Source organism: Pyrgilauda ruficollis, unplaced genomic scaffold, assembly GCF_017590135.1.
Source record: "Pyrgilauda ruficollis isolate IOZ18807 unplaced genomic scaffold, ASM1759013v1 scaffold3, whole genome shotgun sequence".
In the NCBI taxonomy this organism is placed as follows: domain Eukaryota; kingdom Metazoa; phylum Chordata; class Aves; order Passeriformes; family Passeridae; genus Pyrgilauda; species Pyrgilauda ruficollis.
In genome coordinates, this window is record NW_024524377.1 from 13403287 (window position 1) to 13430914 (window position 27628).

At 50.0% G+C, this 27628-nt stretch overlaps 1 protein-coding gene across 1 annotated transcript; it reads left to right on the forward strand.

Moving 5' to 3' along the window:
* Positions 1-18: 18 nt before the first annotated feature.
* On the forward strand, positions 19-27074 carry TTLL4 (tubulin tyrosine ligase like 4). The gene is made up of 19 exons (XM_041473507.1): positions 19-150; positions 6944-8207; positions 8891-9000; positions 9421-9484; positions 11470-11594; positions 11986-12096; positions 13015-13091; positions 13718-13912; positions 13992-14074; positions 15169-15297; positions 15915-16037; positions 18066-18164; positions 18729-18863; positions 19593-19730; positions 21553-21655; positions 22208-22418; positions 24670-24740; positions 25329-25411; positions 26207-27074. Exons 2-19 carry the CDS (start codon positions 7000-7002, stop codon positions 26346-26348), a joined length of 3207 nt encoding a protein of 1068 aa, XP_041329441.1. The 5' UTR covers positions 19-150; positions 6944-6999; the 3' UTR covers positions 26349-27074.
* The last annotated feature ends 554 nt before the right edge of the window (positions 27075-27628 follow it).

Here is a 27628-nt window from a genome sequence, read left to right on the forward strand (position 1 = left end):
ACGGCGCCCGGAGCCGTGCCCGCGCCGCCGCCGGGCTCCGCCGCGCCGCCAGGAGGCGGTACAGCCCCCCGCGCGGTGGCTGCCGGGAGCTGTAGTCACGTGGGCCCGCCGGCTCCCCATGGTAACGGCGGCGGCGGGCCCGGGCGGGCGGTGAGTATGGCGGCGTTGCCGTCCTGTGGAGCGGGGCTTGGCTCCCCGTGTGTCTCCCTGGGCTGCCCCACTGGGGCGTGGGGCCGTTGTCCCCCCGCGCTGCCTCCCCGGCCCCTCCGCCCCATAGCCGTCCCCGGGCCCCGAGCCGGCACCTCGCTCCCGCCCGGGCCTCCTCCGGGGCTCGCCATGGTCTTGCCCCGTGACCCCCTGGGGCTGGGGGGGCGGTTCGGGAGCGCTCTGTGGCGAGACATGCTGGGGTTGGCGGCCTGGGCGGCGCTCCGCCGCCACGATAGAACATCCTAGTCCCGGCTTCGGCGTCCAAGTCTTTCACTTGGAGAAATAAGACACACAGCGTGTTCCCCGGGCGAGCCGCAGGGAGAAGGGCTGGCCCTTCCCCAGCCACCCACGGCCTCAGGGAGCCTCTCCAAGGGTACTTGGAATATTTGGATGGAGCTGGGATCGACCAGGCCCTGGTGGGATGATGGGACATCTTGGCTGTCCATCCTTTCAATGGGGTCTTGGTTTGGCTGCTCCTCTGCTGTAAAAAGGAGCCGTTGAATCTGAAAGATGAAAGGCAGAGCTGAGTTGAGACAAGCCTGGAGTATTTCCTGAATGCCTCCAGGGTTTGATCAGGGAGTGAGGAGTGAAGGTGTGGGGAAGCCCTGTGGCACTGTGCCAGCCTCCTGGGCAGCTGAGCTGTGGATGTCTTGTGGGAGGCAGAGTTCAGCCCCACCGCTATGCATCAAAACCCTGCCTACATGACCCCCTGACCTTGTCTTTCTTATTGTGGTGTTCTCCTCACAGAATGGGCAGATGACATCTAGTGACTCCCGGATAGTTTGGGGGAATTTACAGTCGATTGTTGGGCTTGTTACAGTTTTATAGAATAATATTTCCACAATTCTTACTGTTTGTACCCAGCAGATAGTAGTGTTTGTCGGTCCTTTTGTTGCTCTCTTGCTACAGTTGTTTTGTGTTAGGTAAAGTTCCTTGATGACAATTGCCCCCTCCCACACCTCAGCTGAGGGGTCCTTCTCAGCACAGCAGGGGTCACATTTCAAGGAGGAGCTGAGGGGACAAATGTCACCATCCCCACATAACAGCGCCTGTGTGGAGATCTCAGATCACTGACACAGGTTGGGGGCTTTGGCTGCTGTACCAGCCTGGCTGGGTGCCACTCCTTGACATTTCCCAAGTTCCTGCCATGCATCGAGTCTTTGGCAGTATTTGGCAGCTTCTCACCTTGAGTCTCTGTTTCTTCTCCATTCATGGGCCCTGAGAGATTGCTGTATGGAGTGAGGGTTTTGCAGTGGCTTCAGAAGAATTTTTCCCAACCCTGTCAGGGCATGGAAGAGTCCTCAGCACATACTGAAGGACAAATCTGGGAACCTTCTCTTCTGATTGCTGCTATGTTTCAGTAAATAGTATCAAGAACAGAAGGTGGACTAAGAAATTATGTGTTTTGAACTAATCGGGTAGTTCTTGTCTCCTTGCTGTGTGTTGATGCTTTATACTTGCTTTGCTCCAAATCCCCCACTTTTATTTTTCTACTAAAGGCTAGTCTGCCTAAGATCAGATGGAGCTGTGCTGACTGCCCTCAGATCCTACACTGGTGGCCAAACTCTTCCCAGGTCTGGCCATGTAGTTCTCTTTTCTCCCATTATGAAGCTCAATTGAAAATGCTGTTCCTTCAGTTTGGATCTTCAGGAATGGACTGTATACCTCCTTGGTGAAAGGCTGTTAAACACCTCCTGGGTTAGCTTGTTGCTTTTAACCCAGACTTGTTTCTCTGCTCTTGTTTATGCTGCAGTACAGCTGCTTCTGTTGCCCATGTGATGAAAAAGTACAAATTGGGTGGGAGCAAGGGCAGGCACTTGCCAGCTTCACTGCTGGGGAAACAGAGCTGCATGATCTGCCGTCACTGTGCACTGCATTTGCTTCAGGGCCTGGGGAGTCTGCCAGGGAGAAAAGCTGATATCCTTTGATAGCAATAGCAACTCCATGCTCTGCCCTTTGCTGTGGCCCGTGCACCAAGCCAGCCCTTTTATTGAAGTGTCCCTGGTGCACTCAAGCTATAGCCCTGGATTTTCTGCCTGCTGTGCCAGAGTTCCTCACCTTGTCTGGCAACTGTGCTTCCATGCCCTTGGAGTGGTGGCAGAGTCCCTTGTGAAGTCAAGCATGTGAGCCTTCAGTCTCCAGCCCTCTCTGTGTGTGCATGGAGGGAGGCATTTGCAGCAGTGCAGGGTGAGGTGGTGGCTGGATTGCAGCTCTCCCATGGCTTGCTCCAGCATCCTGCTCTCCCTGAGGTCTGCCTCCACCTTGGGAACAGGAGCACACACCTGAACTACTCTATTTCTCTTGCAGGGCAGTGCTCTGCTTACGTAAAGGGTCATTTCAGGCAGCCATACACTCCTCATACTTCCTCTATTCAGTGTGGAGTGGAGTTCAGCACCACAGCTGATGAATGGAAACAACCAACCCTGGCACAAATATAATCCTGGGATGCAGCTGGAATTTGCTGATCCATCCACACAGAGGTTGATTTCTCACTGTTTTGTATTTTTTTTGGTTTTTTTTTTTGTTGTTGGTTTTTTTTTTTTTTTTTTTTTTTGACTTGAGTGGCCAAGCAAAAACTTGACATCTTGATTTGCACACAAATCGGTTGTCATCCTCTGGATTTGCACACAAAATGTGGTTCTGCAAGGATGATAATGAAGCTGAGAGGGAACAGTGATGCTTAACAGTGTGGCAAAGCAGCACACCAGGCTAATGTACCCAACAGCATTTCTGCCGTGGCCAAGCTGCTGCTGAGCTGTGTTGTCCTCTTGGACAAACTGTGGCCAGCAACACCCTCTGCTCTTCAGCTTGAACTTGCTGGTGGCCTCAGGTGCTTTGGCTTGGTGTGTGACTGCCCTTGAGGCCACTAATTTCTTGGAGCTGATGTAGGGGAGGGAGGGCTGTTTCCATGCTGTTGAAACACAAGTTTGTACCTAGCTAAGAGCTGTTGGAGCACTTTTAGGCACTCGGTTTCAGATCAGTGTTGTTGATCTTGTTCAAAGTTTTAAATTTTTTGAAGGGATACAAACCCTTATTTTTAACTGTATATTTGTTTTAAAACCTGTTTGTTTTGCATTGTTGTTAATTTGCTTGTTGGAGCTTTAATCAAAAGTCCCAGAGCTGAAAGTGAGGAACTTGGTGTAAATTCAGGTCTTCTTTACAAAAAGATGTTATCCTTTTTAATAATAAAGAACGGAACAGAATATGCACCCTGCAAGGGCATAGAAAACAATAGCAATTGCAGTTGTCTAATCTCTCTTCCTTGTGATTTTAGGCTGTGTGTGGCTGACAACACATTATCAGGTCAGCTTGCAGTGCATACATTTACAAGCTCTTGTTATTTTAAGTGTGTCACCAAGCTGCACTTAAAATAACCTCCACAGCCAAACTCTTCTAACAGTGGGATGATGTGCACACCCGGGCTCTTGAGGTCTTGTCCTTTCCTGTTTGGAAGAGGACTGTGAGAGCTGACACACTGCCATTAGAGGAACACATGCTGCAGCGGGGCTCAGGCTGGAAGAAAGGGTTTTGACTGCTTTGTACTGGGGTGTGCAGAGGCTGGGGCACATGCTGGCTCTGTGCTCTAGTGATGTCACATTTGTACAGGCTGTGGCAGCGCTGCAGCTGACATCCCAACACTTGCGAGCAAGCTGTGTGGCAATAAAAAATGCTGGCAGAATAACTGTAAGCAAGTGCAGCTGTACAGTCACTCCAACAGTGACAGCTTTGGCCTCTTTATTGTGTGTCAATAAGTCCAAGCCAAAATCCATTAATTACTTGGTTGGGTTTGAATTCCAGCCTGGCCAGTTCACCCAGGGCTTTTCCTAGCTCATGTTTCTACAATAAAATTTCAGGCGTGTTATTTTATTGCCATTGTGAGATACAGAACAAACTCCAGCTCTTTTCTCATAGAGTTGGGTTGGCAGAACTAGGAATTGCGTCAAGCTGTTACCTTCATCCATCCCAAAACTCCAGCTGAATTAAACATAAAGGGAAGACTTCCCTGCTGGTAACCAGCAGGGATTTACCCTGGGGCAGGTGACGTTGTTCCTACCCAAAGCTACAGAGATGTGGCAGCTGCTGTACTGTTGTGACCACAGCCTGGCATATGAAGGTGCCTCCCTCCATCTCCATCATGTCTCCTGGATGCTCAGCAGCTGCTTTGTCAAGCTGTCCTTGCAGTAAGGATGAGAGACAGTTTTCAGGTGGACGTTAGAGTTGGCTGTGCTGGCATGCAGGAGGTGTGAATGGGGGGAAGGACAGGCAGCATGGACTGGTGCTATCAGTCTGGATGCATCCTGACTTGCCTCCTGTGAGGGCATCTTCCTTTCATCCTTCCTGCCTCTCCTGCCCCTTTCTCTGAGCTCCTCTGTCTCCACAGGGAAACAGTGATGGTGACTAGCTGTTGGCCAACTTTGGCCTTACCTGAAAGCTGTGCTAAAGGCCCTGCAGCTTTCTTATGCAGTCCCTGCTTCCTGCACACCCCTCCCCTATGCTGGCCCAGACACTTCTGCAACTCTGTGACAAAACTGCTCTAGAGAGGGGCAAGCTCAGCACATCTTTGTCTGCTACTGTGGGGCCAGGTTCCAGGCAGTGTTAGCTAAGGCTGTGCCATGGCCAGACCTCCACTGTGGCAGCCACAGCTGTCAGCAGCACCCCCGGGTCTGTGTCAGTCACATCTGTGCTACCGTTGTCACTTTACTCCAGATCAGGGTCACACAGGACTTCTGCTGGCATTTTCACACCTGTGAATAAGCTGACTGTAAGATTCACGGCCCTTGTTACAGCTTCATTAGGCCACATCACTTTTATTTTTACAGCAGGATGATCCACTGATAGCTGTAAAGCCGGGTGGAGATGAAGTACAGATGGCTTTCACTTCAGGCTGGTTTTACAAGGTCATTCACAGCCGGGTGAGAGTGCAGGCCATGGCCAAACTGGCAGTGCAGGTGGTGACGCCGCAGTGACAGACCCTCTAAGCAGGAACACTTTCATTCTCCCTGGATTTTAATTTGCTCTTTAACACCTATGTTCACTGGTGTGCTAGGGTCACTGTGATCCGAGTGTGCTTGTGAGCTGCGGTGGGCAGCGTGTGCAAGCCAAGCTCCGCTCCCTTGTTTACTGGTGGAAATTTGAGCTGGGCAGGTGATGGGCATCTGAGCCACAGCTCCGTTGCTCTGCGCTAATCGCTGTGAATGTCACAACAGAGCCAGGTTTGCTGCTGGGGGCAGATTGGGTAGCAATGGAATAGTGTTGTACATCTCAGTTGTGGGATTCTCTTCCCTGGGGTTTGGAGCCCCTCTGGGCTGCAGCTCCCACTGGGATGCAGGTGCCCTGTCCTCATCAGGAGTTCTCAGCTTGACTGTGTAAGCACTGACAAGCAATGCAGCCCTGTGGGTGTGGTATGGACTCGGCACTTTCCGTATTTCCTTGCAGAGCTTGGCAGGGTAGCAGCTCTCCTTGAGGATATATAGCTCCTATCGGATCCTGCATGGGATGTTCCATCTTCTACATCCTCTGGCTTAGATGCTGCTGACCTGGTATGTGCTGGAAAATGAAGCTGATTCACAGCTTGAGAAGGTCTGGCAGGTGTAGGTCTGTCTGACCCAGCCCTGTGGTGGTGTGAGCTGCTGTGATGGTGCTACAGAGCAACCTCAGGGTCTCCAAGCTACGCTTTAACTGCTGCATCTGAGGCTTGTCTTTCAAGTGAGAAAGGAGTGTGTATATGCATGGCAAGAAAAGGAAGAGTGTTATGGTTGATGCACTGCTTATCCTTCTTTTTATACCTTTTTTTTTTTTTTTAAACATGCAAGTGTGTGAGAGCTGGAAGGTGGTAGAACCAGCCAGCCTGCTTGGAATACAAATTCCTATCACAGCTGTATCCAGGGGCCCTCCAGGCATGTGTTAAAACAATAACTGGCTAGTGGTTTATTTTCTCTTTTCCCTTCTCCTCAGGCAAGAGGATGTTGCAGGTATGGTGCAATAGTTCATTCTAGGAAGATTCAGGACACTTATATCTGCAACTCTGTGGTCTGTCAGTTTGGTCCTTGCAGGAGACTTTTCTGCAGTGGGGAGAGATGTATGTGCATGGTACTGCCAGTCTCTGCTGGAAACAGAGGTGTTAATGTTAGAACAGCCCTGCATTTCGTTCTTGCTGTCTTCTCAGTCCTGAGATCTATAGGAAGCCTTTAGCCCTCACTAAGCTTTTCTACAAGAGTGAGAAACATGTTCCTTTTAAAAGCAAGGGCTGAGGTTCTCATCTAGTCATGTAATGTACTGAGCTGAAGCTATAAGGAGCAGGGAGAAAATATAAGCAGATATTTTGGCATTTGTGGTGGAGTCAGGAGGCTGATGTTCGAGACACAGAGCTGTAGGAGTGGGTTCCAGCTGCCATGCGTGTCCCAGGCAGGCAGCCTCTTGTTGCAGACAGGGTGACTGTGCTGGAGCTGCTACCCCATGGCCCTGGCTGGTAGTCAGGCACCCCTGTGTGTTTGCAGGGCACAACCTTTCCTGCAGGTGGCTCTCTTTACATTGTTCTTTGCATCCTCTGATTTCATGTGAGATGCCAGCCGTTCTTTGACATGGTCTCCAGAGACTATTGGTGAGCTCAGTAAATGGGAGATGTGGTTTTCATCCTGCAGGAGAAGCAGCTCACCCTGCTTCCTCATGTGACATAAGGCTGAGTGCTCTGCCCTGACAGGACAACAGTGTCTTTCATGCTATCCTTTTGTTTCAGGCCAGCAAAGATGCTGCTGTAGATGACTGACTGTGCCTCGAGTGCTATGGCTCTACATGGCGTCTGCAGGACCAGACCATGCTAATTTGGGCCCCAAAAGGCAGAAGAGCATTGGGCTGGAGTCAGGCAGCCTTCCAGCAGAAAGACCTCAGCCGTGCTGGCCCTGGCGCCTCGCTCAGCAGCAGGCGAAACCCGTCTGGAATTTAGAGAAGAGATATGCGAGTGCTTTCCAGGATCGAATCCTGCTGCCCTCAGGGATCCCTCTGCAGCAATCCTGCTTCTTGTGCTCACCATCACTATGCCATGCACAGCCCACTGAAGACAGCCTCCAAAGCCCTCCAGATGCTGGCTCTGCCACGGGAAGGGTGATGTCTTCTCTGCTGATGGAGCCCTGCCTGTTGGCAGAGGAGTGCTCTGGAACTGGGGTTGAAGGCTCTGTCCTCAGCTCAGGTCAGCAGGCTGCCAGCTCCTGTAGACCAGTGCTCAATAACAACTCCTTCCTACAGCCAAGCAGTGCTAAAGTGCCTTTTCTGCAGTCACTGAAGATGAAAAAGGTGGAAAACCCCCGGAGTTTTCTTGCTGCTTCATGGTCCCACTCTGGGGATAGTAGAGACAGCTTCCCCAGCAGCCTGATCAACAGGGCAATGACAGACAGCAATGTTGTGTCAGAGCAAAACAAAATCCCCTCCCATATCCCTGTGCCAAGCAGTGCGATCCTCAGGAAGGATCAGTGCTCGTTGGAGGATGCTAAGGGGAGACCTCACAGCTCAAAAGAGAAGGAACTGGAGAAGAGCCTCTTGAAGGCTGTGCAGCAGCTACCTAGTCAGGCTGCCACACACAGAGGCTTTGGGTGCCAAGTGGAAAGTTCTGGCCTTATGAATGTGGGCAGCCTGTCCAACCAAAACAGCAGGAGGAGGCAGCATGCCAGAGTGCAGATCACCCAGAAAGAAACCATTGCTCCCCTGAACTGGGAGCTGGGGAGCCATCGCCTTAACAGTAACTCGAGCCTTAGGGGCGCCTGTGATGCCGTTGCCCGCACTGAGCGGATCAGTGTCCGTCCCTTGGCCTCGCGTGCCAGCGCTCCCGACTGCAGCACCGGCTGCCGTCCCGTGGGTTTGCTGAACCCTCTCTGTGCCAGGGACCAGCTGGCAAGAACAGAGCCTCTGCACTTTGCTGCCATCTCTGAAGTGGCAGCACAGGTGTCCACCATCCAGCTGGAGGAAGAAGAGAAACAGTCCCAGGCTGTGGTCTCAGGAAAGCTTAAGTAAGTAGAGGCAGGAGGAGGAGAGAGGCTGCAGCAGGATGTGCCAGGCTGGCCGTTGTGTCTGCATGTGTTGGGAGAAGATGCACTGTGGGCAGTATGAGGTGGCCATAAGGATAACCATGGGCTGTGTCCATGAGCAAAACCCAACTGCAGCATCCTAGTGTGTGGGGCACCTTCCTGCAACCCCCAGCTTGATGCAGGCACTTGGGATGGCTCCAAGCTGTTCCACCTTCTCCTTCAACCACAGCATGGAATTACTGTGTGGCATTTCTAGTTTGTTCTCCTCAGCTGGGGGGCCCTGCCTGCAGTGGAAAGCTCTGCACATATGTTGAATGAAGCCTGCTGTTGAACCAGGCCTTCCTAGTCAGAGACATGGCTCATAAAAGAACACAGAGCTAATACAGGGTAGAGAGGGTGTGAGGACATGGAGCTCCTGCTCTCCTGCTGGGAGAGGGTGTCTTTTTTCCTCTTCTTTCTAGCTGCTCTGTAACATGATCCTTCTCAGTGTGGTCTGGGGCCTCTCCATCTTGGTAGCTTGGCATGATTGGCTTGTACATCAGCACTGGAGAGGGCAGTGCCCTGATTCCCCTGCCCACATTATCTCATGCTGCCTCATGGGCTTCTGGGTTTTTGGCCCCAGAAAGCACGTGTCATTCCTTTTGATGTGATGTCCTTTGTCCCAGTGCTACTGCTGAGAAGTCACTGCTGGAGCTGAGCCATCCCCAGGATGAAGCAGAGGAAGAACTTCCTGATGGCCTGGATGAGAGCTGCAGTCAAGAGGAGTATGAGGACAGTGAGTGCTGGTGCCCCAGGGAGGGCTGTGCTCCATGCCTCAATGTGGGGAGTGCAGGAGCTATCTGGGAGTCAGCACAGCTGCCCTCCTGTCTTACATTCATGCTGTCATTTCAGGATGTACTGAACCCAGAAGTGATGTAACAGCAAGGAGGAACTGCATGGGTTCCTTCCAGGAGCAAGCTAGGGCTCACCACTGTCCTTCTCCAGAACTTACTCATCTCCTCTCTGTGCAGGGCTGTCAGCTCTGCTCCCTTCCCTGTTTTTATGACCCCAATTGGTGGGCAAAAGCCAGGATCCAAGGATTTGGGGTAGCTGGAAGGTTTTGTCCCCTGCAGCATTTGTTTCCTCTCTTCTCTCCCTAATTCTGTGTGCATTCACTCCTCACGGAGACAAAACCTGAGTTTGTTTCCTCCTGCAGGTGACTCGGATGCTTCCTCTGATGCTGATGTGTTGTCCAGCAGCAACGTGGGTCCTGCATCCAGGTTAGTAGCTGTAAACAGTGCACTGAACTTGGTGTATTTTTCCCAGACTTGTCCCAGGACCCTAGGGAATGGCCTGAAGTTGTGTCAGGGGAGGTTTAGGTTGGATATTAGAAAAAGGTTCTTCACCCAGAGTGTGGCTGGGTACTGGAACAGGCTCCCTGGGAAGTGGCCACAGCACCAGCCTGACAGAGTTCAGGAAGCGTTTGGACAGTGCTCTTGGGCACATGGTGTGACTCTTGGAAATGGTGCTGTGCAGGGCGGGGAGTTGGACTCAATGATCCATGTGGGTCCCTTCAAAATCAGCATATTCTGTGATTCTGTCGTCTTTGCCCTCCATGGGGACAGAGGAGATGGTAGTATGTGGGGTAAAGGAGTGAAGATAGGAACAGATGTCCCAGCCAAAGGAAGTTTCCTTGCTACCCTGCAGACTAGAACTACCTTTTGCTACAGGCAGCAGCCTGTAAAGTGCTAAGGGTGCATCCACTGCAGCAAAACGGGGTCTTAATTTCACTGGCACTGACAGTTGCTGAGTTAGGTTTACTGGATTAAATTGTGCTCTTGCAGTGTCATTGCCCGGCAGATGAAGCAGAGTGAAGGTGTCCTGGGCCAGAGACTGCAAAAGCTCCTTGGAGTTTTATGTCTCAACATAGCATCCTAGAAGCAAGTCCTGGAGCCTGGGTTTTTCTTTAATTTTTGGGAGAATCTTTGTCTGGGGAGCACTGGTCAGCCTGTGGTCATCTGAGCCCTGCCTTCATGACTCCTGGCTGACCTTTGTTGGACCTGTTTTTGCCCATCCAACAGTGGGAACTGGTCTTGCACCAGGGCTGCCTCAGGCTTTGCTGTCTGCCTGACAACTTGCTGCTTCCCATCATGTCATCATTAATCTGGGAGACAAGCAAGGCTTTCTGTGAGCAAGTGTTGAGCCTTAGGGTGCTGCAGGGCTCTTGGTGTGCACATGTGGTTGTGAAAGTCCTGTAGAGGTGATGTAAACTGGCCCAGCAGCTGTTTCTGGCACCATGTGTCTGGTTGGCCTCTGGGGAAGATGGGGGAAGCAGTGGTTGGGCTAACTGTCTCTTGCAGCAAGGAGGGAGGGGTGTTGACCACTTCTTTGTGCAGGCTGTGTGCCAGCCTGGCCTTGAAACCTTTGCAGCTGTCTCCTGCCTTCAGTTTGCGTGGGCAAAACCAGTTTTGTGCCAGAGACTGTTAACCAATATAATCCTTTGCCAATTAATAAACTTGTAATTATTGATTTCAGTACTGAAAAGAAAAAAAAAAACAAACAAACCAAGGACTTTGATAAAACACCTCTTCTTCCCTCAGCCTGGTCTCAAATTCTTTTTTGTGACAAGCTACACTCAGTCCCTTCAGAGAGGCAAGGGGTGGCCTGAGAGATTGGCAATAGTGTGTTGTAGTTCCTTTCCTTCGCTGCTCTTTGTTCCTTGTTGGATTGCTCTGATGTGGCTTCTTCCACTGGCTGCAGTGGCATCTATTTGAATATATGAATATATACATTCATTGCAAACCCTACTTTTCACTTCATCACAACCTTAATAGAAACATTACAAATTCTATCCCTCCTTCCAGGTATTGGGGCTTACTGTATTAAGGTGTACATTTAGTGGGTAAAACTCCATCTCTCTTCCCTGCAACACAGCAAAACCACGGGGGTTGCAACAGTTAAATAATACGTATTACAATCTCCACCCCTTGTTCCCTTGGACTAGGTTATAGGATTCGTCATGTAAAAGACTCCACTCCTTGCCCAAGAAAATCAAAAGCCCCACAGTGGGTACTTGTCATGTGCATTCATTGCAGACTCATCCCTCGTTGCTGCAGACTGAGTTACTGACCTTAGTGCCTACTGCTTGCACCACATTGCAATGATGGTGCAAATTCCTGATACCCAGATTAAGGCTCCTTCTGGATTCCCTCTTCCTTTGTTACTTTTCACTTTTAGCAGCTGCCTACTGCTTCATCTTTCTTAGGAATTGCATTGAGTGCCTGGCTCAGCCTGCTGAGGCTCAAGACAAAGTGCTCAAACCAGCTCTTGTCTGCAGTTTATTCCCTAATGTGCCTCCAACTCTCTACTTCAGTACTCGGGATGAGACAGGTAAGCCAGGGTCTGTTGTTGCACAAGGTGAGAATGGCCAGCCCATTATTAGGGAGCAAGTGGTGCCAGCACACAGCCTGGAGCTGGCTGGCAGTGGCTGTCCTTTACCCTTCCCACGATGAGACCCAGCACTGCTGTGAGATCCAAATGTCTGCAGTAGACTGTTCCTTCCATTGTCTGGAGCATGACTCAGGCTGCCACTCCATGTTCCAGTGTCCTGGATCTCCCCCAGCTGTGGAGTCTTCTGCTCCATGACAGTTCTGGAACGAGGGCTATGCAGCCTTGACTACAGGCCTGGTGCCTGTGCAGCAAACCATAAGAATTTTGCAGCTGTATTAAATCCAAGTATTGTGTTTGTTTTCCTTCAGTCTTTAACTTTTTGCCTTCCTAGTGGAAAAGCTGCCTTGGGAGCAGAGGAAGCTGCTGCGATGGAAAATGTGCAGAGTCACGCCTAACATAGTGAAGCAAACCATTGGCAGGTCTCACTTCAGAGTTAGCAAAAGTAAGTTGGGAGGCAACATTGTGTCCTTCCTTGCCTCCAGTGCCTGGACACAAGAAGGCAGAATGCCTGCAAAGAACGGGAGCAGAAGCAATACAGGTTGGCACTGCAGGGTGCTGGGTTCACGTTTTTGCCTGTCTGACCCGCAGTTTCCGAGATCTGTGGGTCCCAGCAGGGCCTGATCTGCCTCTTGGCTTGTTCCTGGCATAGACTACAAGGGCTTGCTCCTGGGCTGTCAGGAACTGAGGCAGATGTGAGGCAGGTTTGCTCTGGCTTGCCACTCTGAGTAGGCTGGCCCTCATGTAGTGCCAAACACAGAACAGCTGCTCCTTTTACCCATGTGCTGAAGAGAAAGGCATCTTCTCTGACCATAGTCAGAGTTCTCAGGGTTGGGAATCTTGTCACTGAAGAGATGTGTAGGAGAAGCACTGAGCATTTGCAGCTATCATCCATACTCTGGAATGCAATCTCCTGGAAGTATTTATTGGACTCCTGCATGTGTCAGGAGACCTCTGCACATTCTATTTTGGGTCTGTAATGAGACATGGAGGGCAGAGGAAGTCCTAAGTAGTTATGGCACACCTACCTGTCCCTCAGCAGCACAGCATTCATTAGCCAACTGCTTCATTTGCCAGCTGTAATGCAGAGAAGTCAGAATGTTGGGGAATTAAAGGCATTCCTTTGACCCTGTACCTCTTCAGGTCCTTGCAACCTGTCATATTTGCAATGATATGACCCACTTGGTTAACTGGATGCTACTCAGCTCTTGCTTTGGCAGCTTTGCAGTAGCAAGTATGAGTGCTTTGTGCTATAACTGTGCAGCATCCCTTCTGCTAGCCCAAGGAGATGGGGTGCTGTGGATTGTGAGGGTGTTATGTGTGGCAGGGTACTTGGTCATGGACTTTTCTGTTTTTCCTGCAGAAAGCAGTGACTGGCTGGGTTGCTGGGGCCACCACATGAAATCTCCTGGCTTCAAAGCCATCAGGGAGCACCAAAAGGTAGGGGCTGTTTTTTGCTGACCTCCTTCACGTGCATGGAGAGTGTGTTGCAAGCAGTTTGGGTGCCCCTCTCCTCAGGGCCAGGTGTTTGCTGTGCAAGCTGTCCCTGCAGTGTTCCTTCCAGAACTGGGAGAGGAGTCCAAGAGACAGGCATAGCTGGGTGGGCATCTCTGCTGTGAGGGTGGCTCTTGTGTGGACTGGGGCTGTAGCCAAATTGTGTTTATTTGTGAGCTTCTCTAAATTCAGCAATGCAGTCCTCCCTCTGGCAGAACTGAAGGGCAGGGACAATGCCCTCACTGCCAGTGCAGCAAATTGCATGTACCTTACTCTGATCAGAAAGAGTCAGGTGTGGCTCATGGCTTGAGAACCTGCGAGGGACCAAAGCTTTGGTATCTGTCACAAGTCCCTGCCTGTTCTGAAGAACTGTGATGCCTCTAAATGAGGCAGTTTGTCCCTGCAAAGCTTCAGGAATAGGTGGAATCAGTTTGGGTGCAATCTTGGGAGGGGAGCAAAGACTGTTCCCCTGCACTGTATTCAGAAAGGATGTATCCTCTGCCAAGGGAGCAGGAAGGGGGGCAAGGAGTTGGGGAGCAGAGAGATCTCATAACATCTGTGTTCCTTTCCAGCTAAACCACTTCCCTGGTTCATTTCAAATTGGAAGGAAGGACCGTCTGTGGCGCAATCTGTTAAAGATGCAGGCTCGCTGTGGGAAAAAGGAGTTTAATTTCTTCCCTCAATCCTTCATCCTGCCCCAGGACATCAAATTACTCAGGAGAGCATGGGAGGAAGGAGCTAGCCGACAGAAATGGATTGTGAAACCAGTAGGTGTAAAGCAGAACTCAATCCTCTGTCCTTTTGTACGTTCAGAAGATCTGATCCTTTCTTGTTTGTGTTTTGCAGCCGGCATCAGCAAGAGGCATTGGTATCCAGGTCATCCACAAATGGAGCCAGCTCCCCAAAAGGAGACCACTGTTAGTACAGAGGTGAGTGAATATAAAACCAAGGCTGACACACAGCCTGGGACCTCTTAGTGTCTTGTGTCTCTGGCCAATCCTGGGCCCCTTCCAGTATGTGGCAAAGCAGAAGTACCTGATTTTCATCTGGAGATTTCTCTGGAGACTGCATGGTTGTCCTGCTGCTGGAAGTTTGGCTCCATCAGCTGCAGCTGGGCTTACTGGAGTGCTGCTGTCTCTGTGTAGATATTTGAGGTCTCAGACACAACTTGGTTTCATGAGCTTTCTGGAGCTTCTGTCTGGCAGGTGGACAGCTTCAGCTCTGCTGTGATCCAGCTCCCGCTGCTCTGTACTCTGGGGCTTGGCATGTTTGGAGACAAACAAACCTTATCCAGTTCACACAAGCACAGTGGCAAGAGAAGTCCCAGGGAAGAGGTGGCAGTTGTCAAAGATTTGTTCTTATCTGAGTTAGAATGGTTCAGTAAGAGCCTCAGTGCACGTAGATGTTAGTCAAAGGATTTTCTTGAAATAACAGTGTTCTCAATTTCCTTCCCCTTCTGCAGAAAAGTGGAATAGTTCATCTTGATTTGAGGCTGCTTTCTGGGAAGATTCTTGTGAGAGCAGGAAAACTGCAGTGTTTGGCAGACAGGGAACTGTTGTGTTTGCTTGTTAGTTCTCCCTGTCCACTTTCCATGCAGAGAGATAAACTTCCTTATGGAAAATCATGAACTTCAGGGATGAATAATCAAATTATTTGGATTAAAATACCCAACTGTTTCTGCTTACTGTACAAAACCATCTGTGGTGTACTGCATGTCTTAGATGTTCCTGAAAATTGTGATCAGCCTTGTGGGAGTGGAAAAGCTACTGTGCCTTAAAACTGAGGAAAATCTCTTCAAAATGGAACTAAGCAGAAGGAAATACTGCTTATGTGCTGCAGGAGCTCCTTGTGAGTGGGAGAGCTGCTCTTTCTCTCATTTTGTCTGCGATGTGATTAACTTGGAAATGCTGTGCAAAAAGGCTTCTGTATTGATCCCTTGTTTTGCCAGGGCTAACGAATCGGGGGTTAGAGATGTTCCTGCATATGAAAATCCTAACCCTTATGTGCTTACTTCCCTCTGCAGATACCTGCACAAACCCTACCTCATTGGCGGGAAGAAGTTTGACCTGAGGATCTATGTTTACGTCACTTGCTATGATCCCCTCAGGGTCTACCTGTTCAAGGATGGATTGGTTCGCTTTGCCAGCTGCAAGTAGGTTGTGCAGGAGAGAGGTGCTGGGGGCTGCCTTGGTGCCCAGGCACCTGTGGCTGTGGTACCTGCCTTGGCTGGTGCAGGAGGGAGTCAACCCCTATAAGGGTGATGCTTAAAGCTGTATCTTGCTTGCTTAAGAGGCACTGTGGAAACACACGAGGTCGCTGCAGGTGACTGTTGAAAGGGAGTGTGAGAGGATGCTGCCTACATCCAACCTTCCCAATGAAAGATCAGCTCAGTGTAAAGCAGTTCTTGAAATACATCATCTGTGCTTCATTCTGCATAAAAGCTGGCGCACCAGAAACTGAGAAGTTTCTTCCAGTATTCATTGTATTGCCTCAGGCTGCTGCAGTTCCATCAGTGCTTCTGCTCACTGATACTCTGGCTTTTATTTCTGAGGGTGTGAGGGTGGGATTGCATGCCACTGTCCCAAGGCAGCCTGTTCTGTCTCATGTTTTGTTCCATTAGCTCTGGGCCTGTGGGGAGAGCTGCAGGCAGCAGGGCTTGGTGGATGGCTAAGAGTGGTCTGGGATGAGAACAAAGTCTGTGCCTGCCTCGTGGACCTGGGGACAGCCACTTCAGTCTTGGACAGCTTGTGTTCCTCTTGCCTTCTCCAGGTACTCCTCCTCAATGGAGAGCCTCAGCAACAAGTTCATGCACTTGACCAACTACAGTGTGAACAAGAAGAACACGGAGTACAAATCCAACTCAGATGAGACTGCTTGTCAGGGACACAAATGGTAGGTGCTGCTTTTAGGGTACAAGGCAACTCTTTCTATTTCCCATTAAGTCAGACTTTTTTCAGTATTCTTACCCAAAACTTGAACTTGCTTTCTGTATCATCTGCTCCCACTTGGGAAACTGAAAGAACAGAGTGATTTTAGCATGAGTTAGCATCAATGGAATCTGGATGGTCTCCCTGGCTTGTGACTCATCCTGTCCACTACTGCTTGAGCTGTAAGTGCTGTCCATCCTGACTGGGTTTGTGCCATTCCCTGCTTCCAATGCTACACTCATCTCTGTTCATTCATCCCCTTCCCCTATTGTGGGGGTGATGGGATGTGGTTAAAGCAGAATCTGATTGGCTTTTGTTAGATATTGAATGGGTGATGCTTAAATTGGCTAGATGGGAGCTTCTGCCCATCTCACCCTTGACTTTGCAGTGGAGGCGAGAAGGAGACAGCTCTGGTTCAGAACTGTTAATTTATGTGCTATTATGTGTTAATCTATGTGTTATTTCAGTGGGGATAGTAGCAGTGGTGCCATTTCTAGGCTTTTGGGAGGAGGGCTGCAATTTTGCAGGAGTTCCCATTCCTTGCTGTCCTGTGGGTGAATGGATGCAAGCCCCAGAAACTTGTCTCTGATTCCATGGTGGTGTTTGAACCCTTTTAAAAATAGTGCAGGATAGAGTTCTCAATTCTCAGCCTGAAGAGCTACTGCACTTCAAAGGGAGTTGCAGAAGATGTTTGGCTGTGGCCAGATCACTTAGACCTGCACCTGCTCCACAGTGGTCTCTTCCTCCACTGGGACTTTTAGCAGGGACTGCTGCCTCTCAGCAGTTGCAATTGCATGGAGGTGGGCTTGTGTGGGTTTTCCATACTTGCATGCAAGTCAACGCTGGCTGCTCCTATGTTAAAGATAAGTGTGGCTGTAATCCACCCCATCTTGTATGCAGGAAGTGTGACCTTTGGATTCCTGGCCATTAGCCACATGGTCTCATTTGAGAAATATCTCAGCATCCTTGGCTCAGTGTCAGAATAGCTCACAGCACTCAGTGTGATATGGGAAACTCCTGTAAAAGCATACGTGCTCCCCCATACCATCTTGTTACCACATTTTTCAGAAATTCTTTTCCTCCCTGAAGCCTCAGTGAAGTGGCTTTAGCTAAAACATTTTTTGGGGTCTTGTTGGATTCCTGCTGAGCTTCTTTGCAGTGCTGCGGGGGAAGGCCTGCAGGAAGGGGAGGTTTGCTGAGGACATGGAGGGGGAGGGAAAAGAAGATCTGGGCCTGACTTACCTTGTTCATGTGCTAATTTGGGACTGTACTGAGAGAAGTCTATGACAGATTCATGTTCCTAGCAGCTTGGGCCTTCAAAACCAGGGGTCAGGCTGGGGAGAGCAGTAACTAGGAACTGAGAGACTTGAGGATGTCAGGAGGATTACCATGCCAGGGAAGAGCACTGTCAGGGTTCCCCTCTGTTGCTTTCACCACCAGCAGCAAAGGGCTACATGTTGGAATCCGAAATGCAAGGAATTCTGAGAACTTTGGGCCTGTAAGCCAAAGCTTAAAATTAAACACAGGATTTGATCTGAGACCTTGGGAAAAGCTTCCAAACTTGAGTGCTAGAAGTGAGAATGTAGATTTATAACTTAAAACAGAGACATGTTAAACTAAGTGGAAGAAAATGTAGAGTTTTAGAGTTTAGTGAAGTTTGTGTGTCATAACATGATTGGCTAAGAAAGCTTACACTGTAACATGAGTCCATAAGATGAAATATTTAAAAATTAGGTCAAAAACATAAATATCCTTGTTAGCAATGTTTCATTAGTCAATGAATCCTTAAAAGGTCTTGTAACTAGGGGTCTTATGATCTTCTGAACCATACAGTAAAGATGTGAACCAAATTCACCTTTCCTACCTATGTAGAAATAAAAAAAATAAATCACATCGTCTAAAACAACTCAAAAATCCCATCTCTAACTTATGCAAAATTCCTTCAAAAATCCCCATAGCTACAGAGCTACCTCCTTTGCTTTCTCTCTCACAGGGCACTCAAAGCTCTCTGGAGTTACCTGGCCCAGAAGGGAGTTAATAGTGAGGCCATCTGGGAGAAGATTAAGGACATCGTTATCAAAACCATCATTGCGTGAGTCTTGGCATCCCTTGCTCTGTGTGTCTGTGAGGTGCACCTTGGCACCTTGGTCCTTTTGACTGTCCAGTCCCCTCTCAGCCTGGTCCTTTTGCTCTTAACCAAAATGGTATTACTGCTGTTGGCTTTGGTATTTCTCTGCAGATCTCTCCTTTCATCCTGTTACTTATGCTCCTGCAGTAGCTGCAGTGGCTAAATAGATCTTACATTTCCCTGACCGGCCTGAAGGCCAGGAAGGTGCAGTGTACCCAAAATTGCCCAGCTTGCCACCAGTTCCCCTGCTTTGCCTGGGAGCCTGAGAGTATGGTCCCTGGTGCAGATCAAATCTTGTATTCAGAGGTGGCTGCTGCCTGACACAGCAGGGATGCTCAAGATGCAGTGCTGGATCCATATGTGGTGAGGCAGCAGCAACACACAGGCCTGTGTTGGTCCCTCAGCCCCCCTGCTCCCGCAGCACGTGGCTGCATTACACTTCCAGAACTGTCAACACGTGCTGTGAACAGCTAGAGCTCTGCTGTCTGTCTGACTGTTGAAAACAAGCATTTTTTTCTTGGCTTGCAGTTCTGAGCCCTACGTGAACAGCCTGGTGAAGATGTATGTGCGCCGGCCGTATTGTTGTCATGAGCTGTTTGGGTTTGATATCATGCTGGATGAAAACCTCAAGCCCTGGATCTTAGAAGTCAACATTTCCCCAAGGTAAACCATATTCTGAGCCACAGCAGAGTGGATAATGGCCTTTCTTTTACTACAAAGTAAGTTTGGCTTGCCGTGTCCCCTGTAGCCTGTGTTGAAAGATCATGGGCTTTGAAGCCTCCCTCTCCAGATTGCAGGAATCAAAGCACTCCCTGTCTGTGAAAGCAACATTCATCTGCAGTTCAGAAAGCTTTTCTGGGCATGCTCCAGCTAGAGCCAGGAAAGAGTATGTTAAAAAAGGAAGGCAAGGAGGGATGTGTCTTGTACAGAACGGGTGATGGCAGAGATTTCTCTGCGTGGGCAGAAGCAGTCAGCAGTTCCACTGCCTCGTGCACCATTCTTCACTTCCTGACCGCATCCGGCCTTGTGGTGCCGGCTGTGCAGGCAGGGCCAGGAGCTGCAGTGTAAGTGAGCATGGCCCCTCCTGTCTGAGAGTGGGTGGGCATGAGCTGTTCACAGAGCCATGTACACGGGGCTGTGGGGATGGATTTGACTATTTCTAGCAAACTTGGGAAGAGATGGAAAAAATTAACTATTTCTGATAGGAAGGCCCCCCTTCAAAGCGCTATTGTCAGGATTTTTCTCTCAGTGTCTTATGGCTGGTTTCACGAGGCAAGGGACAGGCTGGTGTTTGTGTCCCAATCAGTGATAACCCGGGGATTGATCCTGGGGCCATGGGGCTCAACACCTCCATTCTAGCACTCAGGCTGCTGTGATGCTTCCTCTCTGCAGCCTCCACTCCAACTCCCCACTGGATGTGAGCATCAAGGGCCAGATGATTCGGGACCTCCTCAACCTCGCTGGTTTTGTTCTGCCCAGCATGGACAGTGTGGCTTCAAGGACACAGACAAGAAGTGGCTCTACCTACAGGTTATCCCCTTTCTCTGTCAGAGAAGCAGGCTTTTTTCTTGAGGGATTTCATCTGGGTGGGCTGCTTGGAGCCCAGCAAATGCTGGCTTCTAGCTGTTGAGAGCCTGCGCTTGCTGGTGCTTCAGCTATGGGTTCAAAGAACTTGCCTCCTTGCCTGAGTATCTGGTTCCTGTGGTCTCTCCAAAGCAGAAGGATTTATGGCCTCTCTGCAGGTCCATAGTTGGAAGTGAGGCCAATGTAATTTGTGCTTGCTCTGCAGTAGTCAAGTCGTGCTCTCTTGTCCTTCCCCCTGCCAGAACTAATATGATGCTAAGTTTCACTGCCCCTCTGTTTGCTTGGAGGACTGGCTGGCTCTTTTGCGGCTGGATCCACTTACCCTCTGACTTACCAGAACTGACATGCTGCTGCCTGGAGCAAGAGGAGCACTTGTTATTTTGCAAATGCTGGAGTGATCAGTTCTTTAGGCAGGACTGCAGGTGTCACATGCTGTTAACCTATGGGTGGAGGTGTGCATAGTCTTACTTCACAACTAACATGGCTGTTTTTTGCAGAATGCTAATTCCTGGGTGTGTGTCCAGCCAGACCCCTGATACTTCTGTGTTTCACCAGAGCTAGGGCTTATCCTGGTTTCAGACCTGATGACTGGAAGGAAACCAGTCTGTTCCCTGCAGCAGAATGGCTGCTGGCCATATGTCACTGAAGGATCAGCTTGCTGGGTTAAGCACCAGCATGTAGTGATATGTGGGCATGCCAGAAGTTGGGACTCTTGCCCTCTGAGTGCCCTGTGCCTTCAGTGGAGAAGCTTGGAACATGGGTCTGTTCCAGATGGGGAGCTCTCACCAGCTCATCTGCGGTGCTTTGATCACATGCTGGTTTGCCACTTCCAGTGGAAGTGCAGAAGGGCAGGTGTCCTCAGAAAGACCTGCAGAGGATTAAGTGGATCCTTAACATGGTTCAAATGATGCATTACCAGATTTCTTGCATCCAGAGGCAAACTTGTTTAACTGTATTTCCTGCCCTGGGAAGCATATGAAGGGGTTTTTTTTGCATATGGGCAGAATTCCAGTAAGTCTTCATGTTGCGCAAACACCATGCAGCACAGACTCAAGGTCCTGCTCTCCCTGTTTGGATCTGCACACAACTATTAAGTTTTGCAGCAGCAGCAGAAAAAAAAAAAAAGCTATGTTGATAGATGGGTTAAAAGGTTTTCAACAAGTATCTCCCAGATTCTGGCATTCCCAAATGTTTCAGTTGGCACTTAGAATAGATGGTTGCTGGTCAGGTAATTCAAAAGGCCAGGACTTCCCTTGACATGTGGCTGAATTTGAGTCCTGAGAGTACTTTGATATTGCCAGAGGAAGTTTTTGATCTAAGAATTCTCTTCTTCCTTGTACAGTACCAGAACTGGGTACTTGTACCCCCACGCCTGTGCTTGCAGTTAGGAAGCTGTGTTCCAAGTGGGATGTAAACATGAGATCCCACCAGGCTTCATGTGCTGTGAATCACATCATGGTGTGTCTTTGTCCCTCTTGCATCCTACGTGAGCGTGAGGCTCACCTTTTGGGTGAAGGAACACTGAAATACCTTAGTGAGGGGCTGGCAGAGTCCTTCCAGTTTCCCTGCCCACATGCTTCCCAGGTTCTGTGCTGGTGCACAAGGCCGTGGATCCATCACTGATCTTGGAACTAGTGAAATCATTGGAGAAAGTGTTCTCTCCTCCATGTCATTACTCTCAGAAGTTGCTGCTCAGAAGAGCAGCTCTGCCATGACAGGACTTTTTCTTCTCTGCTTAAATGCTTTGTTGTCTCTCTTGTGTCCTCAGTCTAGGCAGTGCTTTGAAGGAGAAGTCCAAGCCAATATCTGAGCATTTGAGAGCAGAGAAGATGAAGAAGGCCTATTACTTGATGCAGAAGATACCTGACCAGGTACAAAACAACCTCCTCTGTTACTTGCATCATTATGCCAAGCCTATGTCCCAGCCAGTCCCACATGTCTATCCCTCTTCAGATTGTGCTCTTCTCTGAAGTCAGCCAAATGATAGGGTGCACTTGGCCTCCAGTGAGTTACAAGACAGCTGGTCAGAAATAAACTGGGTTTGCTTAAGCCACAGTCTCACTGACTCATCTGTACATTAAAATAGATGTGTACTGAGGGGTACATTACCCACCAGTCCCCAAACAGAGTCTGAGCACTGCCTGCTCCTCCTTACGTGTCTGTACAGCTCTTACAGCCTTTGCCAGCTGACCCCTGTGCTGAGTTAGTAGAGCCACTGGCCTTTTGTGCCTCCTGCCAGTGTATTTAAGAGAGGCTGGGCTGCAGAATTGGTGTTCTCTTCAGTTCCGTGCAGCGTTGGTGTCACCATAGAGCCTAGATTCCTTCCACAGTTTCCATGTGGCCTTTTCCCAAAGATCTCAGACACATGGAGACCTCTGCTTGAGAGATGCTTCTCCCTGACCTTGGGTTGCTCTTGTCTGCAGGATTTTTATTCTTCTGTCTTGGACATCCTGACTCCAGATGACGTTCGGATCCTGGTGGAGACAGAGGATGAGTATTCCCGGCGCGGGCAGTTCGAGCGGGTGTTCCCCAGCCACATCTCCATGCGGTACCTGCACTTCTTCGAGCAGCCTCGTTACTTTAACATCCTGGTGACCCAGTGGGAGCTCAAATACTACTTGAATAGACACAAAGGTAACTGCCCTCCAAAGCTGGCACAGCCACCTAACTCAGGCAGGCTGCCTGCCAGCAGTCGTAGGAGACTTCTGAGCTATACATGTGGAGGGGGAGCTGCCTGCCTGCATACTAACCCCCAGGAAATGTGTTACCTTCCCAGACTGCTGCAAATATCACAAAAAGTTTATTCTGACTTGATGAGAGGTGGTGACTGTTCTGGTACACACAGCACCAGCACTTCTAGGTGCCCTGGGCATGAAGCAGACTGGGATTTTGTCTTCAGCCTTTAGCTTTGGCCTCTTACTGTGTTTCTCTCCTCTCTTTTGATGGAGAAACAGCTGGATTTGCTGGGCTTTGCTCCTGACAAGTGATCTGAGAAGGAAAAATTGGCCTATTCCTTGGTCTCCTGCAGCTTTCTAATTGATGAAAAACAGTCAGTGTACAAATGGAAATTTTTCCTGAACACTAGAAGTCTAGCTAACATTTCCATCCTTTCAGGACACAATTCTATATTTTAATAAAAAACATTGTCCTTTAATGAGGCATAGCTGTGCCGGACCAATTCCTTCTCACCCAAGGTTGTCTCCATCAGGGCAGCAGTATAAACTGTTTGGGGGAGAGTCAGTGAGGTCTAGCATGAAGGGTTAGAGAAAATAAAAAGAGACTGTGGCTCAGGGCTTTCCATCCAATATCTGATCTAGATGGAGAGGCTTCTGAAGGAGCTGGCCCTCCACTGCAGTGACTGTATGTGTGCTCCTCACCTGGCTATCAAGGAGAGAAAGAAGAAAAATGCTTTTGTCGCTTTTCATTTGTGTTAAAGCAAGTATCAAAGGGGTCAGTAACAGTCTTTCACAGAGAGATGGTAACATCATAGCCTTCTCTGACTGTGTTGTCAGCATGTGTCATCCTTTGCCTTGCTAATATCTTTGCTGGATGATCTTCCATCAACTGGAAGAAAGATTCTGTCATCGTCCTCACTGAAGTGCTGCCCTGAACTTTGCCGCTCAGGCAAGGGTCCTGGTTCAGTGCTCCAGCTTCCCCAAAGAAGCCAGGCAAGCAGATTTCCTCTATCCCATCACTGCTCTTTACCTCTGAGCAGAACTCACTCTCCCCCATTCCCTTCCTGTTCCCCTATGTTCCATGCAGCACTCCTCTTTTCCTAGCCAGCAAGATGCAAAGCCCAGGCTGGTGCACAGACCCAGGAGAAGGCATCTGAGCCGCCCTGCTCCCCTTGGCCCCCAACATGTGGGGTTTTTTTAACAGTGTTCTGGGACTCGCTGAAAGGTCACCAAGGAACAAGCTTTGGACAGCAAGGATTTCTCCTGGTATCTTATAGAAAAGATAACAGTAGAGAACAGTAATGACAGCTGAACAGCATCAATGGACTAGCCATTGCTCTGCTGGTTCTTAATTCTCAAGTCACCCTAGCCTTCTGCTATGACCCTAAGGCCCTTAAATAAGAAAACAGGATGGGAGTAGTCCTGGATTTCTCAATATTTTTGGGTTGGCCAAAGAGCAGGGTGCTTGGCTGTAGTAGGGACAGTGAGCAGGAAGCCCTGGAGGAAATGGAGCCTGTTCAGTGCAGTTGAACACATGGCTCTGCTTCAAAATGACCTTGCTGTGCTCTGGAGCACCATGTGTTTTGTGTGGTGGGAGGATTGGTCCCTTCCAGTCATACCAGTGATGATCTCACTGGCTTGTTCCAGTCTTACCCTTTGTCAGGGATGAAGTCTCAGCCCATCTTGAGCTCTGGATGGCTCCCTGTAGGGTGGAGATGCACTGGGATGCTGCAGCTGATCTGTGCTGTGCAAGGAGGAGGTTGCCTGAGCTGCCGTCCTCTGGGAAAGGGGTCGATGACAGCAAAGCTGCTCTACATTTGCACGGTGGGAACTTTCACCGGTGCAGCCCAAATCAGGTACTGCTGTTGGCAGGCACTGGGCTCAGGGGGACAGCCAATCTGGTCTAATTCGGCAAATCCTGTGTTGCCCCAGTTTTCCTGTTTCGCTGAGCCTGCTGCAAGGAATGTCTTGGCTCCCTGGGAGGAAGGCAAGCACTGCAGCAGCCCACGCACTGATGTTTGCTCGTACAAAGGGTGAACGCCCTTGGTTTACCCCGTGTTTGCTGGCGCTCAGGCACGTGTTCAAGTAGTTATTGCATAGCATGTTCTATGTGGTCAGTGCAGCATATTTGCATGCCCTGAGCTGGGAAGGCTTAACTCTCTGTAAACCTGGCTGTTTGTTCTCATTTATTGTCTTCTATCACTTCCCAGGTCTGGAGCTGCTGAAGAACTGGTGTGTCAAAGGGTACCACACTGGGGCACGGACGGATTTGGCCCAAATGGTGTGTATAAATGTGGGTAAGGTAGGCAGAGTGGTTGTTTACCTGCGCAGAGTTGGGTAGAGATCCTGCTTGTTCTGCTTCCTCTGGCTCCTGTCCTACCTGTTTGCCTTCTTCCCTCTTTGCCAAGGCTCCAGGAGTCTGGAAAAAACCATGCTGCCCTATTTCCCACAAACATGAAGTCATGAACAGTATATCAGATCTGCAAGTATTTTGCATCTGAATATCCTTGGGTGCACTGGGCACAGCCCTACATATTTGGCACTTGTCCTGACCACTGTTCCTCTCTGTGAGGGAGTTGTCTCTGTCTGTGACTCCTGTGCCTTACAGCAGAATGCTACTCTGAAAGAAATCCACTCTTTTGACCTCGAGATGCTCTACTCCCACTTTCAGCAGAGGGATTCATTAGGCAGAACGCAAAGATTGCTCTGTTTGCTATTCTGGGAACAGTCTGGTGGCAGTGACAATGCGCAGCAGTGAGGCAGCTCTAGCTGAAGCTCTCTAGGGCAGCCTATGGCAAAGCACAGCAGGCTTGAGGGATTTTTGCCATGATTTAAACAGCCATTCTGTTGTCTTCCTCTCCTTCCACAGTGGTCATTGCCAAAGTCGTTCTTCCTCCAGAAGAGTAGCATTCAATCAAATGGCTTCAGCAAACTGGAACTGGGCAGACTGGGGTGAGTTTGCACTGGCTGTGATGTTCATGGTGTTCATAGTGTGGCTTTTGGACTGGTGTTCTGGTAGAAAACTGCAGCCCAAAAAGCAGCTTTATTAAGGGGAGAGGAGCAGATTGGTTTGCAGGCTCTGAAGCCTCTGCTCTCTGAGGAGCCAACAGATGGAGCTGGCATGATGTCTGTGCAACTGGGCATGTCTCCTTGGCACTGTACTCCCAGCTTAGATGGGAGTGAAGCTCAGAACAGCCAGATTAGGTGATGGTTGGAGCTGTCATGGTCAGAACATGCTGACAAGATATTCCCTGCACTGGAACTTGTATCACGTCAGTGGACACTGATGTGGTTAACAGTGAACAGTGGCTCTTGGCTGCAGCAGTGTTTGGAGGAACAGTGAGCTCTCTGTTGCACTCTCTAGCTTCCCTGACCAAAGCTGGGCTGCTGACAGCTTCCTGCAGAGGTGGAGGACTGGAGATTGTCTGGGTGAGACAAAGTGAAGGGGAGGCACACCCCTGGTCTCTGCTTCTGAGAGAAAGGTCATCACTGTTCCTGTGCTGAGGTCAGGGTGGAGTTGGGTTTACACACAGACAGGGAGACCGAGTTGTGACCCTGCAGTCCCACTGATATTGGGATTCCTGTTGGGGTCAGTGGCACTGCCTGGAATGGGAGATGGAGTAGGTGAGCCTGGCAGCCCTATCTCTGAGTCCTTGTGTCGTGATATAGCAGGTGATTATTGCACCATGGTCCTTTTGGTTCTTTCTCACTGTCCCTAAGAAGCTCAGGGTCTCCTTTCTGTTGCAGCACATGCCTCCCTTCAGCTGGTGAGGATCTCACAAGATGCCTGGAGCCCAGCCCTCCTCAGAGCTTACCTCTCAACAAGTGCACTGATGGAGCCAACCAGAGACCTGCTGGCTGCCTGTCTGACACTGCCCTGGTGATGTGACCAAGCAGCCACCGTCCCTCCCTGGGGACACATCAACCTACCTCAAAGGAAGAGACAGGAGCTGGCTCTGTAGAGCAAGGACTGTGGGAGCCCTTCACACTGCACACTTGTTTTCGTGCTGGTTGTAGAGAGAGATGTTTTCCTGGGCAAAGAGGAGACCTGTGTGACTTCATTTTCTAAAACAAGTGGCAAAGCTTGAGGAAGTGGGGGTTATCTGGCCTTTGTTCTAGACTGTTCTAAAAGCCTGACATGGTGGTTTCTTTGCTGTGTGGGAGCTGGCTGAGCCTGCCCTTCTTGTCCCCAGTCAGCACAGGCTGAGCCCTTGCTCGCCTGTGTCTGTGTCCTGACTTGCTGGCAGCTGAGCCTGCTCTTTCCCTGCTCCAGCCTGGCCCCTGGAGATAAGTCCCCAGTCCTCACGCCTGGGAGGGAGTAAAACTTCCCAGTTTTATCCTTTGTGAATGTCTGTGCCAACATCCTGCCCTCCCCCAGCAACAGGCCCTGCAGGAGACCTCAGGCTTGCACGTTGCAGCTCCAGAGAGACCACGGGTACCAGTGTGGCTCCAGTTTGCTGTGGGGGCAGTGGGGCTGCTGGGGAGGGAGCATCCTTCTCAAGGCCATTGGCTCTCTGGTGTGCCCTGCAGCATGTGTGCATAGACTGCAGGCTAGTGCTCTTCTCTTGGGTCTGCTCTCTATTTTCCCTTTGTTTCTCAAGGATTTCTATTAAATTTTAACACTCAACTGCTCTCCTGGTTCTCATCTGCCTTCCTTTCCCTGACATCTTTGTGTCTGGTGGGAAGCTCACTCCTTCCCATGCTTCACTGGGCTCTGATACTGGGTTTGTGGTACCACTCCATTTCCCTGTCCTTCCCAGAGCCTGGGGTTATTCTTGCTGCCCTATGGCAGGTAAACATACCCCCCTGCATGGAAAAGCAGCTCCTAGCATAACTGCTTTGGTCTGGAGTCTTCCTTATGTCTTAGGGACTATCCCGTGCATCATTAATCAAGGGGAACAGTGCAGTCCAACCTTACAAGAGGGGTAGGAAGGGTTGGGTGCCCAGAGCTGGCCCTTGCTGGTTCAGGGTTCTGTCCCCCCGGTATGGCAGGTGAATGCTGGGTGCATGGGCAGGTTCTTGGGGCCCAGAGGAGGTGCTGATGTATGGGCCCTGGGTCTGTTAGAGAGCCCTTCCCTCCCCTCCCGCAGCCCACCATTTCCCAGTGCTGGGCCCTGTTTCTCTGGTCTCCTTGGTGACAATCTCATCTCTCCTCGGCTTCTCTCCAGC

Coding starts and splice junctions, on each gene's coding strand:
- TTLL4 (XM_041473507.1), top strand. CDS start 7,000: ATGGCGTCTGCAGGACCAGACCATGCTAATTTGGGCCCCAAAAGGCAG. Junction 21,656..22,207: donor TGCAGAAGATACCTGACCAG/GTACAAAACAAC, acceptor TCTTGTCTGCAG/GATTTTTATTCTTCTGTCTT. Junction 22,419..24,669: donor CTACTTGAATAGACACAAAG/GTAACTGCCCTC, acceptor ATCACTTCCCAG/GTCTGGAGCTGCTGAAGAAC.